Source organism: Clarias gariepinus, chromosome 25 (assembly GCF_024256425.1).
Source record: "Clarias gariepinus isolate MV-2021 ecotype Netherlands chromosome 25, CGAR_prim_01v2, whole genome shotgun sequence".
NCBI lineage: Eukaryota > Metazoa > Chordata > Actinopteri > Siluriformes > Clariidae > Clarias > Clarias gariepinus.
The window spans coordinates 11,025,019-11,050,151 of record NC_071124.1 but is presented as its reverse complement, the minus strand read 5'-3'; the positions used below and the strand labels follow the sequence as shown (position 1 = coordinate 11,050,151).

The 25,133-nt window shown below is 40.0% G+C and overlaps 1 protein-coding gene across 1 annotated transcript; it reads right to left on the bottom strand.

Annotated features, from left to right (window-relative positions):
- On the bottom strand, positions 1-24,333 carry LOC128512772 (tripartite motif-containing protein 16-like). Its single transcript, XM_053486185.1, has 6 exons — positions 23,909-24,333; positions 11,554-11,649; positions 2,583-2,816; positions 2,284-2,443; positions 1,677-1,727; positions 1-1,472 (listed from the first exon to the last, which is right to left on the bottom strand). Exons 1-6 carry the CDS (start codon positions 24,257-24,259, stop codon positions 934-936), a joined length of 1,431 nt encoding a protein of 476 aa, XP_053342160.1. The 5' UTR covers positions 24,260-24,333; the 3' UTR covers positions 1-933.
- Between the last annotated feature and the right edge of the window lie 800 nt (positions 24,334-25,133).

The window sequence follows — 25,133 nt, the reverse complement described above, 5'->3', positions numbered from 1 at the left end:
CTTGGTTTGTGGGTCATGTCATGTGTATCGTCCTTAAGCCGGTGTTTCACCACAGGGCTTAGGCTTCAAGTAACAGGTATTAGAGTCTGTCCCTTAGCCTGTGTCTTGTCAGAGAGCCGATGTTTCAACCTATGTTTTTGAGTATTGTTTGAGTTTGTTGTTTGTTCCTTTGTTGTTTTTTATGTCTTGATTATTTATATACTGTGGACCTTATTAAAAGACTCTTTTTGGTTACAAAACCCCTCTGCGCTTATGCCTGCTTTTTCCGCCCACAGCGACAACATCCGCCATTACACCCCATTTGTGACAAAAAAGCTTAACATGAAAGAGTTAAGAAGAAGAAAAGGAATGATATTGGAAACAGTATTTTATAGGGTGATAAGATCACCACCATAAGTTTGTGGCCCTAACATGGAGACATATGCACAAAAAAGTATTAACATATTGAAACATTGTTCCTGCTGGTTAGAAGAGTTGAAATAAAACATCTGTTTAGTTTTTTATAATAATACCTTTTTTTTTTTATTATAACTATCTTGCCAATTCACAGTCTATAACAAAGAGTTAGTATATGATAAAATAATGTACCTTACCTCAACTTTTCTACTATTTTTTGTGAAAGCATATTCTATATACTGTAGCATGGGTGGCTCAGTGATTAATATGTTGAACTAGTGACCAAAGGGTCACTGGTTCAAGCCCCAAAATTTCAAAATGGCATTGTTGGGCTCTTGAGCAAGGCCCTCAACTGCTCAGATATACTGTATGAGATATAGGTTACTTCACTCTGGAAAAGCATATCTGCCAAATGCCCTACATAAATGCACTTTTTATTTTTATTTTACAATTTCTGTTTATATACCAGTGATTGGACTAAGACTGGACTATGAAAACTCTGAAAAGTCTTACCTGGTTTCAAAAATCTATCCATATCTATTCAAATTTAGTAGGACAACATAGTGTCAGTTTAGATCCTGGCCACACAGTAAATCCAGGGTACAGAGGCTCTGTGAACTCACACTGCACTTTATAGAGCAGAGTCATTTTTACATCTATACTGTAGAAGGACAACATCCCAGCACTGTAATCAACATATATGCCAATCCTGGTGGAGTTGTTCTTTTTAGGGATGTACGTCTCTTTACCGTGGTGCCTAAAAGCATATCTAAATGGTGAGCAGTACAGCCTCCATGACTGATCACTGCAGCCAAACCAGCACTCATTACGGCCACCCTTCCGACGGATGCTTTTATAGGAGATGGCAATGTTAACACCATTTTTGCCACACCACTCCACCTCCCAGTAAAAGCGTCCACAAACTGGCTGCTCACACAACACTTGCGGCCAGTCAAACCTCTCTGGATGATCTGGGTAAGGGAGGTCTTGGTCAAAGTTGGACACTTCTCTGTTCTCCTCAGACAGGCTAAGGCGCCTGTATGCTGTGTTAGGATCCATGGTTAGCTCGCAGTAATCTGATAATGAAGCACATAATTTTTGTTTAATGGGTGAAGGCCATTCCATGAAAACATTTCTTGGGGTGTTTTTAAGTCTTTTTTTATTTCCTTTTGGATATTACCATTAACATTTGGTTTAGGTTTAGGCATAGCATTAATTGCATAAATAATTATGTCAGTGGAGGTGCATGTGTTAATTTTTTTCAGAATTACAGTACTTACACTGCAGGACCTCTTCTCTAGTCATAGGTGAAAGTATTTTAATTTGCTTCACTATGGAAACAAAAAAAATATTAATAAGGAATGTGTATATTGTATGTGTGTGTTGGTGTGACTGTGTGAGAGAGAGAGCTTTAAAAAGTAAGAAACAAACTGGGTAAAGCTCTGTGCAAACTGTTTTTATGTTCAGTTTGTTTTACTGTTTTTTTTTTTAAGTCTTGTTCTTCTGTTCAGGTCTATTAACCTTGCTCTAAAAAAAGAAAGAAAAACCTAACACTTTAATCATGGTAAGAAATCAAACTTTCTATGAGGATCCCTTTTTATGCAGCCTGTTAGATTTGTTTGATTTCTTACCCTGATAAACAATTTGGTGCAGCACTAATAGTCTAATAGCAGACACCTTTTACGTACAGCCACATTGTTGTCTGGGTAAATGAAATGAAAGATCAGCACACAGGCTACACGTTGTATACAGAACACATGGGGTGCACACATACACACATACACATGCACAATATATACAGTAGTTTGTCAAAAACAATATAAAGGTTATAAGGGTTACAGGGGGAATTAGTGAAAGCTGATGCAAGCAAAGTGATATGAGCATTACCTTTGTTCGCAATGTTCTCCATGCCTGCTTTACAAAAATCTTCCAAATGGTTTTTCAGTTCAGTCACAGATTTTGTGACTTCCTCAAAAGAGAGGACAGAGCTAACAGTTATGGTAGATACATCTGAAGATCCAAGAGTGGCAGTAAGAAACACATAACGCTACAAACAAGAAAACAAACAAAAAAAGGTTTTACACAATGTCTAGTTTATGCTGCCTTTTAATATACAGTCCTTATGACAGAGCTACTGCCACCTAAGGACTGTTACACCAGTTGGCCTTTTGAAAAAAGGTCCATACTTGCAGAAAGTAAATGTTATCCTCTGTTAGCGAAAGCTGGTGCAGCTCTTCATCTTGCCTCTGGAGCTCAGTGATTTCCTCTTCCAGTTGCTTTAGGAGGTCTTTGGCTCGTTCTACTTCAATCTTTTCTTGAGCTTGAATTAACTCTCGAAACTCAGATCGCTTTTTCTCAATAAAGCAAATCATCTCAGTAAATGTCTTATCACTCTCCTCCAGTGCTACTTGTGCAGACCGCTGTACACACAAACACACACACACACACACACACACACACACGTGATTAAGCTTCTTTGAAAGTTTTTGGTAACAAAAATAAACTAGACAATCAGACTTTCAACAGTTAAACATTTGTGATAGGTTCTATCCTATTTGAAATTAAAATGCATTATTTTATTCACTCTTTTATCTTGAGTCAGTTCATTTTGTTCAAATGTACAATGAATTCAATGAATGCATCACTATAGGACAGGGTTGAAGAATATAGCCTGGATAAGATGCCTCTCCATCACAAAGCACCATGCAAATGAACATTCACACACTTATACAGAGTCAGACAAAAAATTATATGTACACACTTTAGGAAAAAATTGTATAATGTACACTATATTAACATAATATTAATAATATTTAAATTATTTGCATAATATTATATATACAGGGGTTGGACAATAAAACTGAAACACTGGCCAATTTAGTGTTGGAGGTTTCATGGCTAAATTTGACCAGCCTGGTGGCCAATCTTCATTGATTGCACATTCCACCAATAAGTGCAGAGTGTGAAGGTTTAATTGGCAGAGTAATAGCACAGTTTTGCTTAAAATATTGCAATGAGGACAAATTATTGGTGTGCATCTAGCTGGCGCATCTGTGACCAAGACAGCAAGTCCTTGTGATGAATCAAGAGCCACGGTATCCAGGGTAATGTCAGCATACTGTACCACCAAGAAGGACGAACCACATCCAGCAGGAGTAACTGTGGACGAAAGAGAATGTCCGGGTGCTAACCTGGATTGTATTTAAAAAACATAAAACCACAGCTGGCCAACTCACTGCAGAATTAAATGTGCATCTCAACTCTCCTGTTTCCGCCAAAACTGTTGGGAGCTCCACAGGGTCAATGTACATGGCTGGGCTTCGATAGCCAAACCTTGGTCATTCGTGCCAATGCCAAACGTAGGTTTCCATGGTGCCAGAAGCAAATATCTTGGGCTGACAATGTGAAAAATGTATTGTTTCCTGATGAGTCCAACTTCATTGTCTTTCCCACATCCGGGAGAGTTACCGTGTGGAGAAGCCCCAAAGAAGCATACCACCCAGACTGTTGCATGCCCAGAGTGAAGCATGGGGGTGGATCAGTGATGGTTTGGGCTGCAATATCATGGCATTCCCTATGCCCAATACTTGTGCTAGATGGACGCGTCACTGCCAAGGACTACAAACCATTCTGGAGGACCATGTGCACCCAATGGTTTAAACATTGTATCCTGAATGCAGTGCCGTGTATCAGGATGATAATGCACCAATACACACAGCAAGACTGGTGACAGAGTGGTTTGATGAACAGGAGAGTGAAGTTGAACATCTTCCAGGGCCTGCACAGTCACCAGATCTAAATATTATTGAGCCACTTTGGGGTGTTTTGGAGGAGCAAGTCAGGAAACGTTTTCCTTCACCAGCGTCACGTAGTGACCTGGCTATTATTCTGCAAGAAAAATGGCTCAAAATTCCTTCTGGCCACTGTGCAGGACTTGTATCTGTTTTCAATAACTACCTGGACTTCATATTAACATCAATTAACATTAACTGTTATGCTGAACTGCCTGCCACCTAACACACAGTATGAATGCAGATCAATTTCTGCTCTCTGTTTCACCCAAATGAGGATGGGTTCCCTGTTTAGTCTGGTTCCTCTCAAGGTTTCTTCCTATTACCATCTTAGGGAGTTTTTCCTTGCCACTGTTGCCCTCAGCTTGCCCACCAGGGACTACCTGACCATTTTGATACATACACATTCACATACAAACTTAAATAATTCTTTTGATTGTGTAAAGCTGCTTTGCGACAATGACAATTGTTAAAAGCGCTATTCAAATAAAACTGAATTTAATTGAATTAAAATCAGGCATTTAAGTTTCATTGTCCAACTCATAAGTTTTTCTTTTCCTGAAGTGTGTATACATTTTTTTTGGCTGAACATATTGTCAATTGCTACAGTACATCATTGACGAGCGTGCACACACATCTTTTTCCGCCCCTCGCTCTCTCCATAGGGCTCATTACATAGATCTCCATAGGGCTCATTACAAGATAGACTTTTTGCAAGTGCGTAAAGCTTTCGTTAAAGCTGACACTGCTAGTGGGAATTTTTCATCAATGGACCTCAAGCTTGCTCCGCTCTTTAAAAGGAGGTGTGAAATTTAGTTCAGGGTCTGGAAGTCTGGTGAAAGTGTTCTAATGCCATGTGCCCTAGTGACTGTAAAGGTGGGGTGAACTGTACACTGCTGTTTGATTGCAGGAAAAGAAGAACTCCATGCAAGGAGCACATAAGCTGTACAGGCATTTCATTTGGAAGCTAGCACTTGTGTATCAAAGCAAATTTTACCATACAAAATGATTGAAACTCAGATGATTCCTTCCACAACCCAAAAATATGCATATAAAAATTATTAATAATAAATAGATAGTAAAAATAAAACAAATTAACCTGCACTTTATCTTTTTAAAAAAAAGGTGACTGGTGTTAGACAAAAGAGTCGAGAATAAGGAAGTGGGGGCCACTGTGTAGGACAATTTTCACACACGCGCATGCACATTCGCATACACACACATACACAAACAAACTCAAACATACACACAACACGTTAAAATGTATTTTTTTGCTCGTTTATTTTAAATTTTGCTCATCTTAAAAAACACTTGCATACCAAGTTACTCACAATTCAAGCATTCACTGTCCTTGGTATAAACTGAGAAATATACAGCTGAGTGACTAGGAGATGCATAAGCAGAAATGCCTTTCGTCTCGCAACCCAACCTTGGTCAGGGTAATGTGGTTCTCCGCAATGAACATAAAGAAGTGACTAGGGGGTCCAAGCGTGGCATGTCCAAACTGATTGTCAACGTAGGGCAAAATTCAAAATCCATTGTCCCCCAGCTATGTGACATTCCGCAGCAAGCTAAGAAGCTCACTATTCAAATAAATATAAGTCACAATGCACTTCCAGAGCAGGAGCCTCTGAAGGAAGGAGCAGTGATAAACAACATGTTGGCTCAGCTTAAGATGGAGGTGACCAGGTGGACCAAAATGCCCTGTTAACCCTGTTAAAGGCCAGCTCTGCTCTGTTAGCCCTATTAAAGGCCCTGTATGCTCTGATAACCCTGAATGCTATGTTGTATCAAAGTAACTTCCTAGCTCAGAAAACACTGTTGTGTTTCCTGACAGGCTGGGAAAGGCTGACTTCCTAGGTGCCTTCTGAGAGAACTGCAGGGTCATGCCCTGCACCTGTGCCAGACCTGTGTGTGTTTTGCCATTAGGATTTGAGAACTCAGTCTTCACTCCGTCTATCTGTCCTGGTTTGATGACTTTGCCCAGTCATTCGAAGTTGAGGACATTAAGGACAAGTCAAAACTTTTGTGTTTGCTCCACTGTCCGAGTTTAAGGATGTCAAGTCTCAGTTCAGTCTTTGTGCCAAGCCTCAACTCAGTCCAAGTGGCATGCACCACAGCCTGACAAGTATACCGACAATATATTTTGGGGGAATTTAGTCACTATATTAGTCACTAGATTAGGCTGTATGGTCTGATCTTGAGGTGAAGGTGCTGAAATAATCACTCCTAGGAAGATTGGCTACTGTCTTGAATGCTGTCGTGAACTAACCCGAGATGATCAGTAGACTTAGCGATTAGCGGTTAGCCCTTTGTAGCGTGGATGGTAAACCCAAACGTGGAAACAAGCGAGTAGGCAGGATAACCACGCAAATTAGTCTAAGGACTCTCACAGAAGGGAAGCAAGGAAAAAACACAAATTTAACCCGCATCCTATAAACACACACTCGAATCAGAAAGCAAACCCAAGAAAGTGAGTACTTACGAAATGGCAGATGGAAGATCTGAACCTACATGGGCGAACTCAATAACTGAGTGATGTGAAGCGCCATCTTGTTTCATTTTATGCCTCCTGGTTCGCAACTGTACTACTTCTGGGTCCTAGTGCCGGTCGCGCAGCGAGTGTGTATGACAGTACCCCCCTGTTCAGGTCCGACTCTCGACGGTCCTTGGGTGGAGGATCCCCGACGACAGTAGTCCTGTATGAGCTCGGGGTCAAGTATGAACCGAGCCGGAATCCCAGACGTTCCCCTGGGCCATAGCCTCCCAGTTGACCAGGTACTGGAGATCTCTGCCCCAGGGGCGTGAATCGAGGATTTGGCGTACAGTGTAGGCGGGACCACCCTCTATGATACGGGGAGGAGGAGCAATCATGGGTGACGTGATGAAGGGTTTGAGTTGGGAAGTATCGAATACCGGATGGATCCGGAGTGCAGCAGGCAGCTGGAGCCGGTAGGTGACGGGGTTGATACGATGGGTGATGCGGTATGGGCCGATGAATCTGGAAAACAGTTTCTTGGATTCAGTATGGAGATGCAGATTCTTTGTAGACAGCCATACTTTGTCACCTACATGGTACAATCGCCCCGGTGGGTGTCGATAGCGATGTTGGGTAATGTAGCGGATGTTGGCTCATCGAATGGCTGTGTTGGCTTGGCGCCATACCCGTCGACACCTGTGGACCAACTGTTGGGCCAAAGGTACTTCAACCTACGGTTCTTGATGTTCGAACATCATAGGTTGGAAACCATGGCACATCTCAAATGGGCTTAACTTTGTAGCGGTGGACACGTAAAGATTGTGAGAAGGTTCTGCCCAAGTGAGGTGGCGGGCCCAGGAGCGCTGGCAATCAGGTAGCACCTCCAGTTGTCGGTTGGTCCGCTCTGTCTGACCGTTAGTCTGAGGATGATAACCAGATAAGAGACTACAGATGAAATTGATCAGACGGCAGAAAGCCTTCCAGAACCGGGCAGTGAACTGTGGACCCCTGTCTGAGACGATGTCCTTGGGAAACCCATGCACACGGACTACGTGTGCTACGTCTGTTTAGCTGACGGGAGTCCGGAAAGGGCTACCAGATGCCCAGCTTGAGGCGTCCTCCTCATTCTGTCATGAGAAGGCATCGGCCTTGGTGTTCTTGGACCCTGGGCGGTAGGACAGATGGAAATTGTAATGTTTGAAGAACAGGGCCCACCGCGCCTGTCTGGGGTTCAGCTGCTTCAGATTTCGGATGGTCATAAGATTTTGATGATCGGTCCAAATAATAAATGGCTCTCTGGTGCCCTGGAGCCAGTGTCGCTGCTGAGTGGGGTCAATTTTTTGGGAAAAGAAGCTACAAGGGTGCAGCTTCTGATCTGGACCTCGTTGGGATAGAACAGCCCCGGCGCCCACATCCGAGGGGTCCACGTATCGTCGAGGTAGACGAATACCCACCAGCCTAGCATGTCTCTCAGAACATCATAAATGAATTGTTGGAAGGCAGCTGGTGCAATGCAAAGTCCAAAAGGTATGACTAGACTCTCATAGTGTTTTGTGGGGGTGATGAAGGCCATCTTCCACTCATCACCCTCTCTGATACGCACCAAGTTGTAGGCGCTCCCGAGGTCCAACTTTGTAAAAATGGTGGCACCAGAAAGGGCGTCCAGGGCCGAGTTGGTAAGAGGCAAAGGGTGTTGGTTTTTAATAGTGATGTTGTTGAGCCCCCGATAATTGACACATGGACGTAACTCGCCGCCTTTTTTCTTCACAAAGAAGAACCTCGCGGCGGCAGGCGATGAGGAGGGCCGGATGGTACCATGACGGAGAGCGGAAGTCAAATAGTCCTCCATCGCCTGCGTCTCAGCGGTGGACAGAGAGTAGAGATGGCCACGGGGAGGGACAGAACCTGGCTGAAGATCTATTGCCAGATTGTAAGTGCGATGAGGAGGCAGGTGGGTAGCGCGTCTCTTACAGAAGGCTTCAGCCAGGTCCCAATAGGCGGCGGGGATGGCGTTGGTGTCGACGTCGGGGGCCTCGGACTCCCTAGAGCACGTCCCAGCCGGAGCCCGCAGGCAGAGTTCGGAACAGGTCGGCCCCCACTGTAAGATCCATTTTTGGGTCCAGGAGATCAGAGGGTCATGTTGTAGAAGCCAAGGGTGTCCGAGGATGATGGGTGGTGATGAGATGGAGGTGAGGTAAACCTGGATTGATTTGTGGTGCTGGTCAATGATGAGGGTGATGGGTTGAGTCTGGGTGGTGATAGGGCTGGAGGAGAGAGGCCAACCGCCAACTGATGTGATTCAAACAGGCTGGGATAACGCTTCAACTGTGAGACGAGAGACGCTAGGTGTCGTGGAAGAGAGAGCCGGGTGTCGGCGAGCTGCTCCTATCGCTCACCGGGCCTGGGCATTTCCCTGGCGATGAGGACACATGGCCCTGTGGTGATCTGCTGGTTCACAATAAGCAGAGACCTCCTCTCTGAAGCACCGTTCTCGTTCTGTAGCGGTCAGGGAGGCGCATCCTAGTTGCATGGGTTCCCCGGCTCCGGGGCATGGCAGGAGGTGGGGAACTGATGTGTCCATAGGTGGTGGGAGTGGCGGAGGTCGATGGTCGTGGAGTGGTTAAGGCGAAGTTGTGTGCTGGCAGCAGGGTTCTCGGGGCTGGCTTCGGGCGAGAGAGGAGGCACTGGTCGATCCAGGGGCTAAGATGAATCAATCCCTCCAGCGTGGCGGGAAGCTCTCTCCCGGCTAACTCGTTTTTGATCCTAGAAGCCAGTCCCTCGTGGTAGGACGTCCGGAGCGCGGCGTCTCCCCAGGTGGTCTGTACGGCGAGAGTGTGGAAATCAGCCGTATAGTGACTCACGGACGATCCTCCCTGCCGCAGGTGGTACAGCTTGGTGTCGGTCTCCACCTCGCCCGCAGAATGTTCAAAAGTTAATTTTAGCTGCCGTGTGAATTCGTTATATAAATGGGCGGTGTCTGAATCGGAGCGAAGGACTGCCGTGGCCCACTCTGCTGCCTGCCCTGATAGCAACGAAATGAGGAGTGCAATGCGCAATCGATCGGTGAAGTATTTGGTGGAATTTAAAGTTTAAATTTTAATTAGAGATTACAGCTGTTGAGTTTGAGTATACACTGGTACCTCGGCATATGAATTTAATCCATCTCAAAGGTGAAATTTCATATTGTGAAACTGATTTTTCCATAGACAATAATGTAAATGTAGATGATCTGTTCCAGCCACCCATAAATATTACCAATATTACCAATTTCCAACACAATTTTTTTGCATATAGAAACAATCAAAACTTAAAGGCATAAATGAAGACATGTAAATTAAAGAAATATGAAATAAATAGAAATTAAACCTCAGAAATGTTCTCTCCAAATTACGAGGGGAATCTCAGTAATGCAAAGAGGTCAGCTGACCATGCTAAAGGAAAGATGCCAGTTGAGGCTAACGCTCCATTGTTGTTTATACGCATATGACTGCTTGCCATTTTCCCCAGCGTTGCAAGTTACTGTGAATCCTTTTGTCTCTTTGCAGGACATCAAAATTGAATTATTCACCACTGGGACAGTATCACAGAACAGTGTTTTTCATCAACGGCTCCAGTGAGGCTGATACAATACTTCCGCACTCCCGCAAGCACACATTCACACAGTATACAGTGCAAGACTTGGGACTATACATCCATTCACATATGCACCAATTTGTGTATACTTGTAAATAGTCGTATTTTGTACATTGCAGTATCTATTTTGTATAATACACATTTGGGTTTGGTATATTGATTGTTAACTGTGTCTCTCTCATGTTCTTGAGTTTTGTTAACTTCAGCAGAAAAGATAAAAACCAGTGATTGTGTAATTTTGATTAATCAGCCATCAGAAGTGCATGTAACCGGAAGTACATGTAACTGCCTTAATCGCTCGTATGCCGAAACTTAACTATAAAGTACCTTGATATTCTTAATTGTGAATTTGTCTTGTGATTTTCTTGTAAATAAGTGTAGTCCACCGGTAATATCAATTAGTTAACTTCAAGTCTGCTTAAAGTATAGTTAAAGATATATTTAATCATTAGGAAGTAATACCTAAATAGAAACCAAGTATCAGAACAAAAATAATATAAGATTAATAAACTATGATGTTTACTTAAAGAAATGCTACAAATATACTCACAGTATAAAACTCATAACTATTCTTTTATTACCATTTATTCGGCTGCTCTTATTGTTTTACATTTTTTTCATATATTCTCCATATATTTTCTATATTGTGTATTTTTGTGTACAGTTATTTTATTTTTAACTTTTATTTGTATATTTTTATTTTATTAATCCCTAGTTAAACTTACCCTTTATTTTAATTTTCATATTTATTTCCTTTCCTATTCCTATTCTTTATTCTTAGGTCACAAGCAGTTGTCTAAGCATTTCACTGCATATCGTACTTTGTATGACTGTGTATGTGTCACATAAAATTTGAATTTGAAAATCACCCAATCGCGCTTATGATTATGCAATTCAATTCTACGTGAACAAAGTCCTATGCACATCTAGTAAATTATAAAATTGTGTGGAAGTACATAACTAGTGCCTTTAAGTTCATTTGCAGTATACTTTACAGTGCAGTTGCAATAAAAATAAAACTGAATAAATGTGATCTGGTTATATCATACTCTCAAACTTCAAGATATTCTTTGTAAACTAAAAAGTGGGACAATTTAGTCTCAAGAAGTGTTGAAATAGTACATGTACATACTACTAGTATATTGTTATGATTATACCTAACCCATAAAGTCACCTTGGGAAATAAACAAACCTTGTATAACTCCAATGGTAAAAAAACAAACAAACTCTGTTCTTTCATGCTCCCAAACATACCTTGTGAGATAACAGAGCTTTTTGCAGTTCCTCAAGCTCCTTTTTCCTCTCCAGAATCCTGTGTTCTAATTTCATCTTTGGCTCAGCCATCTCGCTCTGTTGAGTAGTTAGCATTCATTTAAACTGTGTGAACATTACTTGTAAATGCAGTTAGGTCTAAAATTGTGTGTCCCCTCCCAAGCAGACTGTATTTAATCATTTAACTGATAAAATATGCTAAATAATGTACCAGTTGTGGTCAAGAGTTTACATACTGTACACTCAACATGAAAATTATCGCAATATTATGCTTTTAATTATTTATTTTAGTTAGTGATACAGAAAAAGGATCAGAATGATTGTACAGCAAATATCTTTAACAGAAAAAAATGTCAGATTACAATTGCACTCCTTCTCTTAGTGTGTTTGTCAAAACACCTGCAGCAGCGACAGAAAGAGCGCAATATATCAACATTCTGGTAAAAGACTACAACGCCAGGCATGCATGTTTGGCCTAAGTTTTAAACCACACATACTGTGATCCTAATTAACACTGCAGTATAAAACAAGCATCCAATCCATAAGACTTTGCAAAGCACACTGAACCTTCTTGCAGGATTCTTTGAAGATGTTCTTTTGAATTGACTTTAGTGTTTTGATCTGTTTCTGGACTTTGACATATGCCTTTTAGATTTCCTTTGATGCCCTGTTGTTGATCAATCGACCCACACCTGTTTCACTGACCTTAATTTTGATTTAAAATTTTGTTTTCTGTTGTGTTATATTAAACAGAACATTCTTACATGCGATCATTCCTCTGAGAATCAGTACATAACAATGCTGTTTCTTAATTATTCTATTAATATTATTTTCTTCAATTTAATAAATTAATAAATTAATTAATTTGAATCCATGTAGTAAATTGATGATTTATTTAATAACATTAATTAAATTAAATTCATTTTAAGGATTTGTTTACTTTGCTCACCTCTGGTCACAACAAAAAAATAGAGAAATTATTAATTAATAATAATTAATTATAAAATACTAATAAGCTAATTAATTAATTAACAATTTTACAACATTCCTCAAGTAAAAATAATATATGCTAAGTATATTAACTCCTAGCATGCCAAAGAATACTTAAGTGTTCTTGCTCCAGACTACTGACTAATATATTTGAAGTTTGCTATTTTGGAACAACTAATTTTGTACAACTTAAATGCAGAAGTACAACAACAAAGAAACAAAGACAGAAATCATTATTGGAATATACTGTATTAGTTCAAACCTGGTGTGTTGATTGTAGCTGTTACACAGAGCCTCTGAAAACAGCCTAAAAGCTACAGAGCACCATACTAGCAGTGAAGTACTATACTACAGTGTATATACAGTATATATATATACTATACTATACTATATATAATATATAGTATACTAGAAGTGAAGATTTAGCAATAATGCTAACGCACACAATGATGCAGCTTCCAGCTGTGAATTCTAACGAGAAGCAGAGGAATCAGAAAGCAAACAGTCCGAATCTGCCTGCCTTCAGTTTCTGGTTGGCTGGTGTTGTGCTGATTTTACACTCTGGTTGGCTGAAATGGTTGCAGAGTCCTAACGCTGCTGCAGGTGCAAGTGTAGCTTTATGATAGTGAGCGCCAGACTCCGTTACATTTACTTGAGTAACCTTTTTTTAATTTTACTGTGAAGAAGAAACGCTACTCTTACTCTGCTACGTTCGGCTACACTCGACTCGTTACTTTTCTAACCATTTATTCTACATATGCAGCCGGTGGATTTACCATGTGACAGTTTCACCAATCAGACGCAGCAAGAATAATCACATTGACCAGTCAGGTCTTCAGTCGGTGTTCTATAAATTCATTCTACCTGATGTCCTACGCTACATACGCTCACTGCGCATGCACAGACAAACGTTTCCGCATTTTTCCCCAATTTTGCACAACCATAAATCTATGCTGCTAATAGTGGGATCTTAAGGTTAGTGTACAGTCCTGTGGTGAGTATAGAATGCTTTTTTCATGTTTGTGTAATTATATGTTAACTTTAATTGAACATATAATGTTACTATACTTTATATAAGTATATTTTAGTACAGAATTAATCGTCAATGTTATATCTTGAAGATATTGTACGGAGTGTGTTTATTTAAATATGACACAGAGACCGTTTTTAGAGTGACTGCTTTCTTTTCAGTTTTATCACAACCACCTCTCTAGTACACTTTCAGAGGACAACATAACACGGTGCATTCTGGGAGATGTAGTTAAATAACAACATTAACGAAATACACAACATTTTCTTCCCCTTACTTTTAAAGTCAACATAAATTTCACATCAACCATAGTCTGTAGAATACACATGTTACAACACATTTCATTTTAACATTCTGTAAACAAAGATTTATTTATTTAAAAACATTTTCTAAGAACATTCAGTCTCCTTAAATGTCTTATGTATAAACATAACTGATTCCTGGGATTGAGGGTAGAGTACCTCAAACCCTAGCTTACCCTTAGAGGATTATTTTGCCCCCAAAACCATAATGGAAGCTCCTAACTAAGTATAATCCAAAAAACCCTGAGGTGGACGCCACTCCCTTACTGGATATCGGCGGCCTACTTGGTTCTCGTTCCCTGTCGAAACAACAGGTGACAGTAGTTCCTTAGTAACTGGGGAATCTGGGGTATTGACAGCATCAGTGGTGGAGGTCACAGAAGCTGAGGAGCTGTCACATACTAGATCAGCAACATCAGTCTTTTCAGGGAGGTCAGTGCCTGCACTGGCTCCACTCAGCAACTAATCAGTATGTCTCCTCCAGAGAAGGTTTCCAGCAGTTCTAACCTTATACGACACAGGACCAGTGTGAGTCTCCAGAGTAGCTGGTACCCATTTTGGACCACTTGCATAGTTCTGGGCCAGCACTGGTGATCCTGTCAAGAAGCTTCTGTCTTTGGCTTGTAGTTCCCGTTGCTGTACTTGGTTTTTCTGTTGTTGTAGGACAGTTTCTTTGAGGGTTGCAGGCTTAAGCACCTCAAAACTTGTCCTGAGCTCTTGGTGAAACAACAAATAAGCTGGTGACACTTTGGTACTTGCGTGAGGAGTACTACGATCCTGTAGGACAGCAAAAAGTTATGAAGTCTTTAATGAATTGCGCCTTGTCCGATTGAAGCTTTCAAAGCAGGTTTCATGGTCTGGACAAACCTTTTAGCTAACCCATTTGTTGAAGGATGGTAGGGGGATGACTTGATATGCTGCACCTTGTTTACTAGTAGAAATGTGGCCATCTCATGTGCGATAAATTGGGGGGTCTGAGGCAAACTGCACTGGTGGTCCAAATTTACTGAATATTTCTCCCAACTTTTCAGTTGTCTTTTCAGCTGAGGTAGATTTCATGATAGCCACTTCTGGCCATTTACTGTGTGCATCAATGACGACTAACAGCATTTTGTCCTTCACCTGCCCTGCATAATCAGCATGAATGCGATGCCACAGTTTATTCCCATGGATGCAGCAGTGCCAGTTGTGGTACATTTCGTATGCTCTGACATGATGTACATATTCTCGCCTTTTCCTCAATTTGGCTGTCCACTCCTGGCCACCAGAAATAACTCCTTGCAATCTTTTTTATGCGGACCATTCCACAGAGTCCTGCATGTAACTGCTTCAGCACTGATTTGCGTATCGCTGGCGGAATAATCACTCTCCTTCCCCACAACAAACAGCCTAACTGTACCAACAGTTCCTGACATCGGTGTGAGCTCTAGGTCATCGTTCGCTCCTTTTCCTGTCATGACAAAATCCATGACCTTGGACAACATAGGGTCATTTCGCGTGCTCGCGTACTTGTGCAGCAGTTACTGGGGCCCTGTCCACTTGACTGAAGTAGAACATTTTAGCCACTTTTGTTTCTTTTACTTGGTCAGCAAGAGGCAATCTGGTCTGCATTTCTGTACATTTCTGACTTCCGATACTTGATGTCATAGGTATGAGCAGATAATAACAAAGCCCATCTTTGCATCCTACTAGCCGCAAGAGAGAGAATGCCATGGTAAGGGGCCAAAAATTGCCTTTAGTGGGCAATGATCGGTCAGCAGCGTGAACTTTCTTCCAAAGATGTACTGGTAAAACAATTGTGTTTGTACTCTAAACACAATACTCAATGCTTCACGTTCAATATGAGCATTGTTTGCTTCAACTTTACTTAGACTTCTTGAAGCAAATGCAATTGGCTTCTCTTGACTGTTTGGCATGATGTGGGACAAGACAGCTCCCACACCGTATGGGGAAGCTTCGCAGGCCAGCTGGATCAAAATGGGAAAAGGCTTTCAATTTTAACAAAGTGTCTTTTACTCTTTCGAATGTCTCCTGACATTCGGTGGTCCATTTCTAACTATTCTTATGACACAACAATTTGTGCAGATGTTTCAGCAGGCCAATAATAAAGCAAGCCGAGAAAAGAATGCAGCTGGCTGACATTTTTAGGCACTGGCGCATCCACTATGGCTTTAACCTTGGATGGGGATGTATGAAGACCAGAGGCATCAATAACATGGCCCAAGTACTCCACTGCAGACAAAAAAAATAAACATTTGTTTTTCGCACTCTTAATCCATACTCTTACAATCTACTGAGGGTAGCGTCTAGGTATTGCAAGTGTGATTTATCGTTTGTACTGTTCACAAGAATATCGTCCAAGTAACACACTACTCCTGGAAGGCCTGCCAAAATCTGGTCCATCGCCCGCTGAAACAGGGATGAAGCCGAAGTAATTCAGAACGATAAGCGCTTATACCAAAATGGGCCCCTGTGTGTGTAGATGGTGAGGAGTTCTCTTGACTGTTCCTCAACATGCATTTGGAGATATGCTTGATTTAGATTTTACTGAATTTCTATCCTCCAGTTAGTCCTGCAAAAAGATAATTTATTGAGGCAAGGGGTATTGTTCCGCAGACAACACTGGATATACAGTGACTTTAAAATCCCCACAAATCCTTATACAGTGGAACCTCGGATTACGAGCATAATTCGTTCGGAAGCGGGCTCGTATTCCAAAACACTCGTAAACCAAATTTAATTTTCCAATAGGAAATCATAAAAACTTCAATTATTCGTTCTACAGCCCCCCCAAAAAATACATAAAAATAATTAATACAAAATATAAAGTAAAAATAAAACATATTAACCTGTAGTTTACCTTTTAAAAAATGTAAAAAAAAATCCCGACAGATAAGTGTTTCTGTTTGTGCATGCAGGGTGTGTGTGTATAAAATGTGCGTACACACACACACACATTGACATATAGACCGTTTTTAAAACCGTTTAAAAATTAGCAAGGAACATCCCTAGTCACACTCACGTGAGTGCATACTAACAGGATCACTGCTATAAAGTAAAACAACAACAAAAAACAAATAAAACAGCACCTCACCTTTGAAAACAATCGCGACAGAGAAGGATTTATGTGTTTGTTCGGCAACCTGAGAGAAGGGGGGCTGAAGGGGGGGTCCCTCGCGTTTACAGCCCCCTTCTCTCAGGTTGCCAAACAAACACACAAACTCTCTGCCTTACACAGACACAAACACACACACGCACACTCAAAAACCCTGCAAGCACTAAGACCCAGCAGGGGAGACGATAGGTCTCGGCTTTACAGCTCCCCCCCTCTCAGGTTGCCAAACAAAAACACAAACTCTTCTCTGTCACGACTGTTTTCAAAGGTGAGGAGCTGTTTAATTTGTTTTTTGTTGTTGTTTTACTTTACAGTAGTGATTCTGTTAGTATGCACTCACGTGAGTGTGATTAGCGATGTTCCTTGCTAATTTTTAAACGGTTTTAAAAACGGTCTCTTCGTTAATGTGTGTGTGTGCGCGCACGCACATTACACACACACACACAGCGCGCGCGTGTGTGTATTCACCCAGCAGGAGAGACGATTACCTACAATTCCGCTGCAAGAGAGAGAAAAACCGTTGGCTCACTTGTGATGGCGTAACCCTCGGTGTCAAAACAAAAAGCGCATGCGTGAAACATGATACTCGATGCTCGTAAACTAAGACAATGCTCGTTTTTCAAGTCAAAAATTATAAAAAATTGTTGCTCGTCTTGCGAAACACTCGTAATCCGAGGTTCCACTGTACCTCCATTTTTTTTTTTTACCGGAACGATTTTTTGCCCATTTGCTGACACTGACTAATTCCAGCAAGTCATCCTTTATGAGTTAATTTAAACTAGTCTCCACCTTGGGTTTAAGTGCATATGGCAGTGGTCGGGCCTTTAAGAATTTAGGCTGGCAATCCGACTCAACAGTCATCTTTACCTTGATTCCCTGCATGCTACCTTCTTCTTTGTCTTTCGGCTGTTCCCTTTCAGGGGTCGCCACAGCGAATCATCTGCCTCCATCTAACCCTATCCTCTGCATCCTCTTCTCTCACACCAACTAACTTCATGTCCTCTCTCACTGCATCCATAAATCTCCTCTTTGGTCTTTCTCTAGACCTCCTGCCTGGCAGTTCCAACCTCAGCATCCTTCTACCGATATATTCACAATCTCTCCTCTGAACATGTCCAAACCACCTCAATCTGGCCTCTCTGACTTTATCTCCAAAACATCTAACGTGGGTTGTCCCTCTGATGAACTCATTTTTAATCCTATCCATCCTTGTCACTCCCAAAGAGAACCTCAACATCTTCAGCTCTGCTACCTCCAACTCTGCCTCCTGTCTTTTCTTCAGCGCCACTGTCTCTAAGCCGTAGAGCATCGCTGGTCTCACCACTGTCCTGTACACCTTTCCTTTCATTCTCGCTGATACTCTTTTATTGCACAACACACCTGACACTTTTCTCCACCCATTCCAACCTGCCTGTACCCGCCTCTTCACCTCCTTTTCACACTCTCCGTTGCTCTGGACCGTTGACCCTAAGTACTTAAAATCCTGCACCTTCTTTACCTCTGCTCCCTGTAGCCTCACCGATCCTCCTGGGTCCCTCTCATTTACACACATGTATTCCGTCTTGCTGCGGCTAACCTTCATTCCTCTGCTTTCCAGAGCATACCTCCACCTCTCCAAATTTTCCTCCACCTGTTCCCTGCTCTCGCTACAGAGCACAATGTCATCTGCAAACATCATAGTCCATGGGGACTCCTTTCTTACCTCATCTGTCATCCTGTCCATCACCAGAGCAAACAAAAAGGGGCTTAGAGCCGATCCTTGATGCAGACCCACCTCCACCTTAAACTCTTCTGTCACACCTACAGCACATCTTACCACTGTCTTACAGCTCTCATACATGTCCTGCACCACTCTAACATACTTCTCTGCCACTCCAGACTTCCTCATACAATACCCTGCATGCTACCTAATTCCTGTTTAAAAACTTCACTATGTTCTTGAAGAACGCCCTCTAAATCCGTCAGTCTGTCAGTTCACCTTAAATTGCTCCAGCCAGGAACGTCTCATCAGTGAGGGATAATCTCCGAAAAACACATACAATGGCAGCTTTTTTGTTTGTTTAGTTTGTCCGTTACCTCTTAAGGCCTTTCATGGCCACTGACTCACCAGTGTAAGTTTTAAGGGTCACTTTGGGTATTTTAAGTGGCAGGTGGCTCAGTATTTTTCTATATACTGTGTCTGAGACCAGCGACACTGCAGCACCAGTGTCAATCTTTGTATGACTTAGTTTCCCCTGCTACCGTGAGCACATACAAAGGAAGTTCGTCCTCGAATGTGTCTGTCACACTCTTGTTTTGTCTGTCAACTTTGAATACATGTTCCTTTTAATTCTTTCTAAATGCTGTTTTCTGTTGCATTTTTCCTTTTTTCTTACAGCTTTTTTCTTACAGCTTTGACACTCCATATCCTTAAACCAGCATGTGGTAGGTGAGTGGCCAGATTTACCACAACGAAAACATGGGCCATTATTTTCGGTCTCCATTTTATACACTTTACTGTTTGAGCTCAATTGTTGAGCTTCCTTAGCAGCCAGTTCCATCAAGTAGGGATAACTGCAGGCTGGAGCAATAGGCGTGCTTAAAGGTCGAGGCGTGCCGAAAGGTAGGGGGCGTGTCAAAAGGTTTCTCATTGGTGAAAGGAGCTTCTGCGTTAGCCAATCAGCATGCCAAAAGGTAAGGGGCATATCAAAAGGTTTCTCATTGGTGAAAGAAGCTTCTGCGTTGGCCAATCAGCGGTAATCCATTTTTTTCTTTATTTTCGTCATTTAATTGTTTGTTTAATTTTAATTTTTTTTTTACTTGTGAAGACAAGCTCTTAAACGGAGCAGCTTTGCCTCCACATTTTGAACTAAAATGTTTTATATACTAAGACTACCGTACATTAAAATGTGTATTCTAACGTATACTTTTTGTACATTTCTACAATTATTATTTTGAGCATATTTGTTTTTTAAATATGCCAAAAAAAACAAAGTTTAAATAAGTTTGCTTTGGAAATTATGCCAACCTTTGTATTATGAAATTGTACTATAATAAAATTATTTTGAAGTATGTTTAAAGTTTAATTCCAAAAATTGGTAAAAGCATGATTTTAGTATACTTTAGTTAAAGCATAATTTCAGTACATTTTTATATAATAACTGATTAACTTTTTGTTAGTATATTAGCAATGTACTATGGAATATTTGATTATATTTATAATACACTAAAGTGTTTTTTTCCCCACTAGGGTACTGATGTAATGTGTTTTTCAAAAACATAGTATAGTATAGAAAATGCATTCAGCATTTGTAAAAGGTCCTAAAACCCTTCAATGTACTGGTTATTATCAGCAATGAAAGGGACAGTTGGCTCAGTTGGCTAGGGTGCTGGGTTGTTGATTTGCGGGAATCTGGGTTTGAGCCCTGTTGTTGGTTGTTGCTTGTCCTAAGCCTTTAAAAAAAAAATGGCTGTTTAAGGATACACAGACTTTGGGCAGTTTGGGAATGCTAATCTACAGATTTTTGGATTGTGGGTAAAAACCCACCAAACACCAGGGCCCGTATTCACAAAGCTTCTTAGAATTCTTTCAAAGAGATCCTATCTTAGCCTAAAATGTTCTAGCTGGGAGTCTTAGACTAAAAGTGATTTAGAAAACTTCTTAGAGCAACTTTGAGTAAGGAAAGTACAAAAACCTTTATCTTAGTGAGGGGGTGTGGTTGACCCCGTTGCTAGGGATGATGCAGCATTTCAAGGACTGTGATTGGTTGATAAAAAAATAACCTCTGACCTCTGCAAAGGTCTTGAAATACACTCTTTGTGAAAATAGAATACATGATATCATAGTGTTTGTATAGACTAAATATATTAAAGTTAATTAAAACAGCCAAATGTTAAAAATCCTAAATTTAAGGGAAAATTCTAAGAAAATGTCATAATTCTAAGAACTTTCTTAGAATTTCATCACTAGGAGCAACTTTTAGGCTTAAGAATCTTTGTGAATATGGGCCCAGGAGAACATGCAAACTCCATGCACACAGAGATAGGAAATGAACCTGGCTGGCAATCAAACTGGAGGTGCAAGGCAACAGTGCTAACCACTGTGCATTTGGGATTCAAATTTGCTTTATTATTAAAATGACAGGGCTTGTATTAACTTACTAGCTAGTATTTAAATTAAATAAAAAAGTAAATGTAGTCAGGTAACTTCCACCTCTGGTTGTAACTAGATACAGGCACTACAGTACCTTGTCAAGGTTTTTTGTTTGTTTTGCAATTTATTCCTGTACTCTGGTGACTTTAAATTAGTTCCATTCATGTTGTCTTTTTATTATTATTATTATTAGTATTAAGAGATTTTGTTTTACGATCATCTCTCAAATTAAAGAATTTCCTTTAATTCATTCTCATAATTTTTTTAAAAAACGCTCCATTAAATTCATGTTTGTTCCTTTATATTTAAATTTTAATTATTAAAATTTATGCGCATATGCGCAGGTTGCAATTATGCCGTTTTTTTTCTTCTCCGTTTTAAAACCATGGTGACGTTTCGCGAGTGTCAAGCATACTTCACCTTCGTCTATCTTGGCTAGTGTGTAGCGCAATAACCTCCCTTTAAGTATGCGCGATGTTTCAGATGGCATGGCACGTGTATCGGGTATGAGTCATAGTTAAAAAGCACGTGTAAACAGACGGTCAAAAAAATCAGATATAGGCAACAAATCAGAATTGGGCATCGAGACCTGCAGTGTAAACGTAGCCTAAATGTCCAACATCTATTTAGACTTATGTGGCTTTAGCTGGTGTTAAAGTGTTGTTTCTGTTATGGTGCATTTTCCCTAATGCAGCTAAAGTTGGTAAAGTTGATTATGTTTTAAGCATACATTTAGACTGATGAGGGCTGGTTTTAAAGTGTTTAAGTCCCAGAATGGTGTGAGACACTGCCTACAGTGTTCCCACAGTGGATCCACAGCAGCTTTTTGAAGAAACTGCAGACAGCAGCTTTGACTACCTGAGACAATCAACTGCTACCTAATTGAAATTCTAGTTGTGTTGATGTTTTTCCTTTTTTTCCCTTTTTTTTTCAAACAATGAGCAACTGTAAAAAGGCAAAGCAATTTCCCTCTGGGATTCATAATATTATTTGAATCTTGAATCTTATATTATTAATTAAATTGTGCCATAATTCACGAAATCTCTTTTAGTTTTCCAAGCCAAAGGCCTTTCAGTTTCTTGTTCTTGGTCTTGATTGACTACAGCTGGGAGCTTATTTGTAACACAAAATAGCACTCATTGGAATGATTAACAACCAGTACAATGGGAAAACCCGATAAGCACAGTGCATATCTGACAAGCAGCATGATAGATTTACAAAAGTTATAGTGTAGTGTTATGTCTCTTGAAGCCATTTCTAAACAACTGTAAATCACAAGATCTGTCAAAAAAAAAGTAATGTAAGTACAAATTATTGTGGGGTGTAGCCACTTTGACAAGGATCCAAACTGTCACCTTTAGCTGAGAGAATGGAATAATGAAGAAAAAGGACTTCCTCAGAATTCTTCAGCATAACTCAAATCATCAGTCAAAGGGTTGAAACTGGATCAATGACCAAACAAAAATCAAAGCTGATTGTGTAATGGATAAAGCAGACTAACGTTCAGATTTTGGAGCCCCATTCCTTTTTATATGTTGTGTGAACTTGACCTAAAACTCAAGTCTGTGTCAGGAAACCAGTAAAGTAAATTGAACATTACGAATTCTGCCAGAAGCTCCTTGGTGGCTCATACTGTAAAATCATGTGCTAGAGGTGAAGCTTTTACGTTTCTGATCTTGTATTGACCCTTTTTTTGTAGCTATTGTTAATTTCAGCTAACCCAAAATAAAAGAAAATTTGTGTACCTGATTTTTCTAATTAACTTCTCATCACAACTGTTTTGTTAAAGCATACTGTACATTCAAGGTCTACATTTTTATGAGTTATGGCAACTCTTTATCAGTTATAAAATTCTGAAGAAGCCTTGCCTCCTTAGGAATAATTCATTTAATTTAATTTCCTAATATTAATTGTCTACATTAAACTTAAAGAAAAAGTTTGATTTTCAATGAATGCTTAGGCTACCATCAATTCCAGCAGCTTATATAATCCGCCATGCTAAATGTGCAAATTCTATTTAATTGGAAATCTTTAAATAGTGTTTTATTTCTGAATAATTCATTAGTAATTAATTAGCTGCATTAATCATGCTTATAACCAGCAAATGACGGTGGTGATACTGAAATATGTTTGCAGGAAAATAACAGTGAACATGCTTTAGAAATAAAATAATTTTCTTAATGTTTTGGATAAGTTAATAAAATGCACACATGGCAGCATGACATACTTGATTTCATCAGATAAAATCACTTTTTAAAACATTATCTTACATTTTAAAATGTTATGTTTTAAAATAGCTGTTTAGGTTTCATTAATAACTTTTTGCTGGATAGGATCACTTTCAATTAAGTAACACATTTCTAGATTTTCAACCTTCTAAATATAGCATGACTTGTTGCAGCAATATCATATCGTATTACTCAGTGACAGGTGTTACTGCTTTTTATTTTTTCTCTGTTTGCACTGTCTCTTCTCATAACCCCAGGTCATTCTGCTGAGTTACAGAACCTGATGAGGTGGGACAGCATCTATGTGTGTTTTTATATTTAAAGTAAACAGACGTTAGTCAGATACAATGTACAATGAGAGTACAATGGAATTAAATGTTTTTCCCTTCTAAATTATGTGTAATGAGAAATGGTTTAAGATGTGCACATTAGTTTTTACATATCATTAAATAAAACTTTAACATTTATTTCCATGATTTTAAATTAAGTAGTACTTGTTCAAACCATTAAGTTGCAAAGCATATAAGTTTTATTTCAAACCTGTTTCTCTGTTCTTTCTGCTGAAGCTGACACAATTCTATGTCCTTTGTGATCTTCCATTGCACACATGAGACAAATACACTGCTGATCAGAGCAGCAGAACACCTCTACCAGCTTGTTGTGCCTGGAGCAGATCTTGTCCTGAAGAAAGCCTGTGGCACTCATTAATTCATGATGCTGTCCTGAGTGCAGTTTCTCATGAAGCTCAAAGTGAGTTGGACAGTAGGAATCCAAACACATCAGACAAGACTTAATGGCTTTTTGTTTCTTTCCAGTACAAGGACCACACTCCACATAGCCAGATGTGGCATAATTCTTACATCTGGGCATCGTGTCCGTGAATCCTGACATTTTTAAACTACCAGGACGAAAGTTTGAGTACACACCCTTAAGCACTGATTTACACAACCACCATACTAGTCAAATATCACACCCAAAGACTGAGTAGGAAGAGGAGATAAGCCTAATTTACTTTTAGGAGGGAGAAGAGGAGGGGGAGGGGTGACGGAGATAAAATTTCACCTAAGCTATGTAGTCAGCATTAAGATATAAATAAAATTGAAGACAGACATCTAAGCAGAACACAGCATAGTAGTACATGGAAGTGGGTGTTATGTAAGGAAGGTGTCAGTTTGGCAGCTTGTTTCATGTTGCTTAATAGGGGGATTTAGTTGGACCGAGTTTATCAGATGACTTTAACAACTAAATAACAGTATGATGACGAATGTGATTCGAAAATAAATAAAACTGAATAATTAATTAGTAAAATAATGTACACACTTGCACTGACTAAAAGAACAATATTAAAATAACTTTATGATGTACAGGGTGGGTGAAAAGTAACTAGGTATTAAAAATTGGTAATAAAGCCCTTATTTTTAATACAAATGTATTGAAAAATATTGTATATGTACATGTATTGTCTCCAAGTCCTCCAGTGTGCAAGGTTTTGGTTCTCAGCAATATCTAAAACGACTTCTTTTAAAAGAATTCCTTCCCCCGCCATTTGAGAAACCTGGTTGACACCACCAGTCTTACTATTTAATAAAGTACATGTACAATTTGTTTCAATAAATATATTGACTTTATTACCAATTTTAATACCTATTAACTTTTGACAGAACTTGTATATGAATAATAATTCCATTAGTGCATGAACTTTTTTAATAATACTGCTGAATTCTGACAGATCAATTTGATTTTATTTGTATAGCGCTTTCAACAA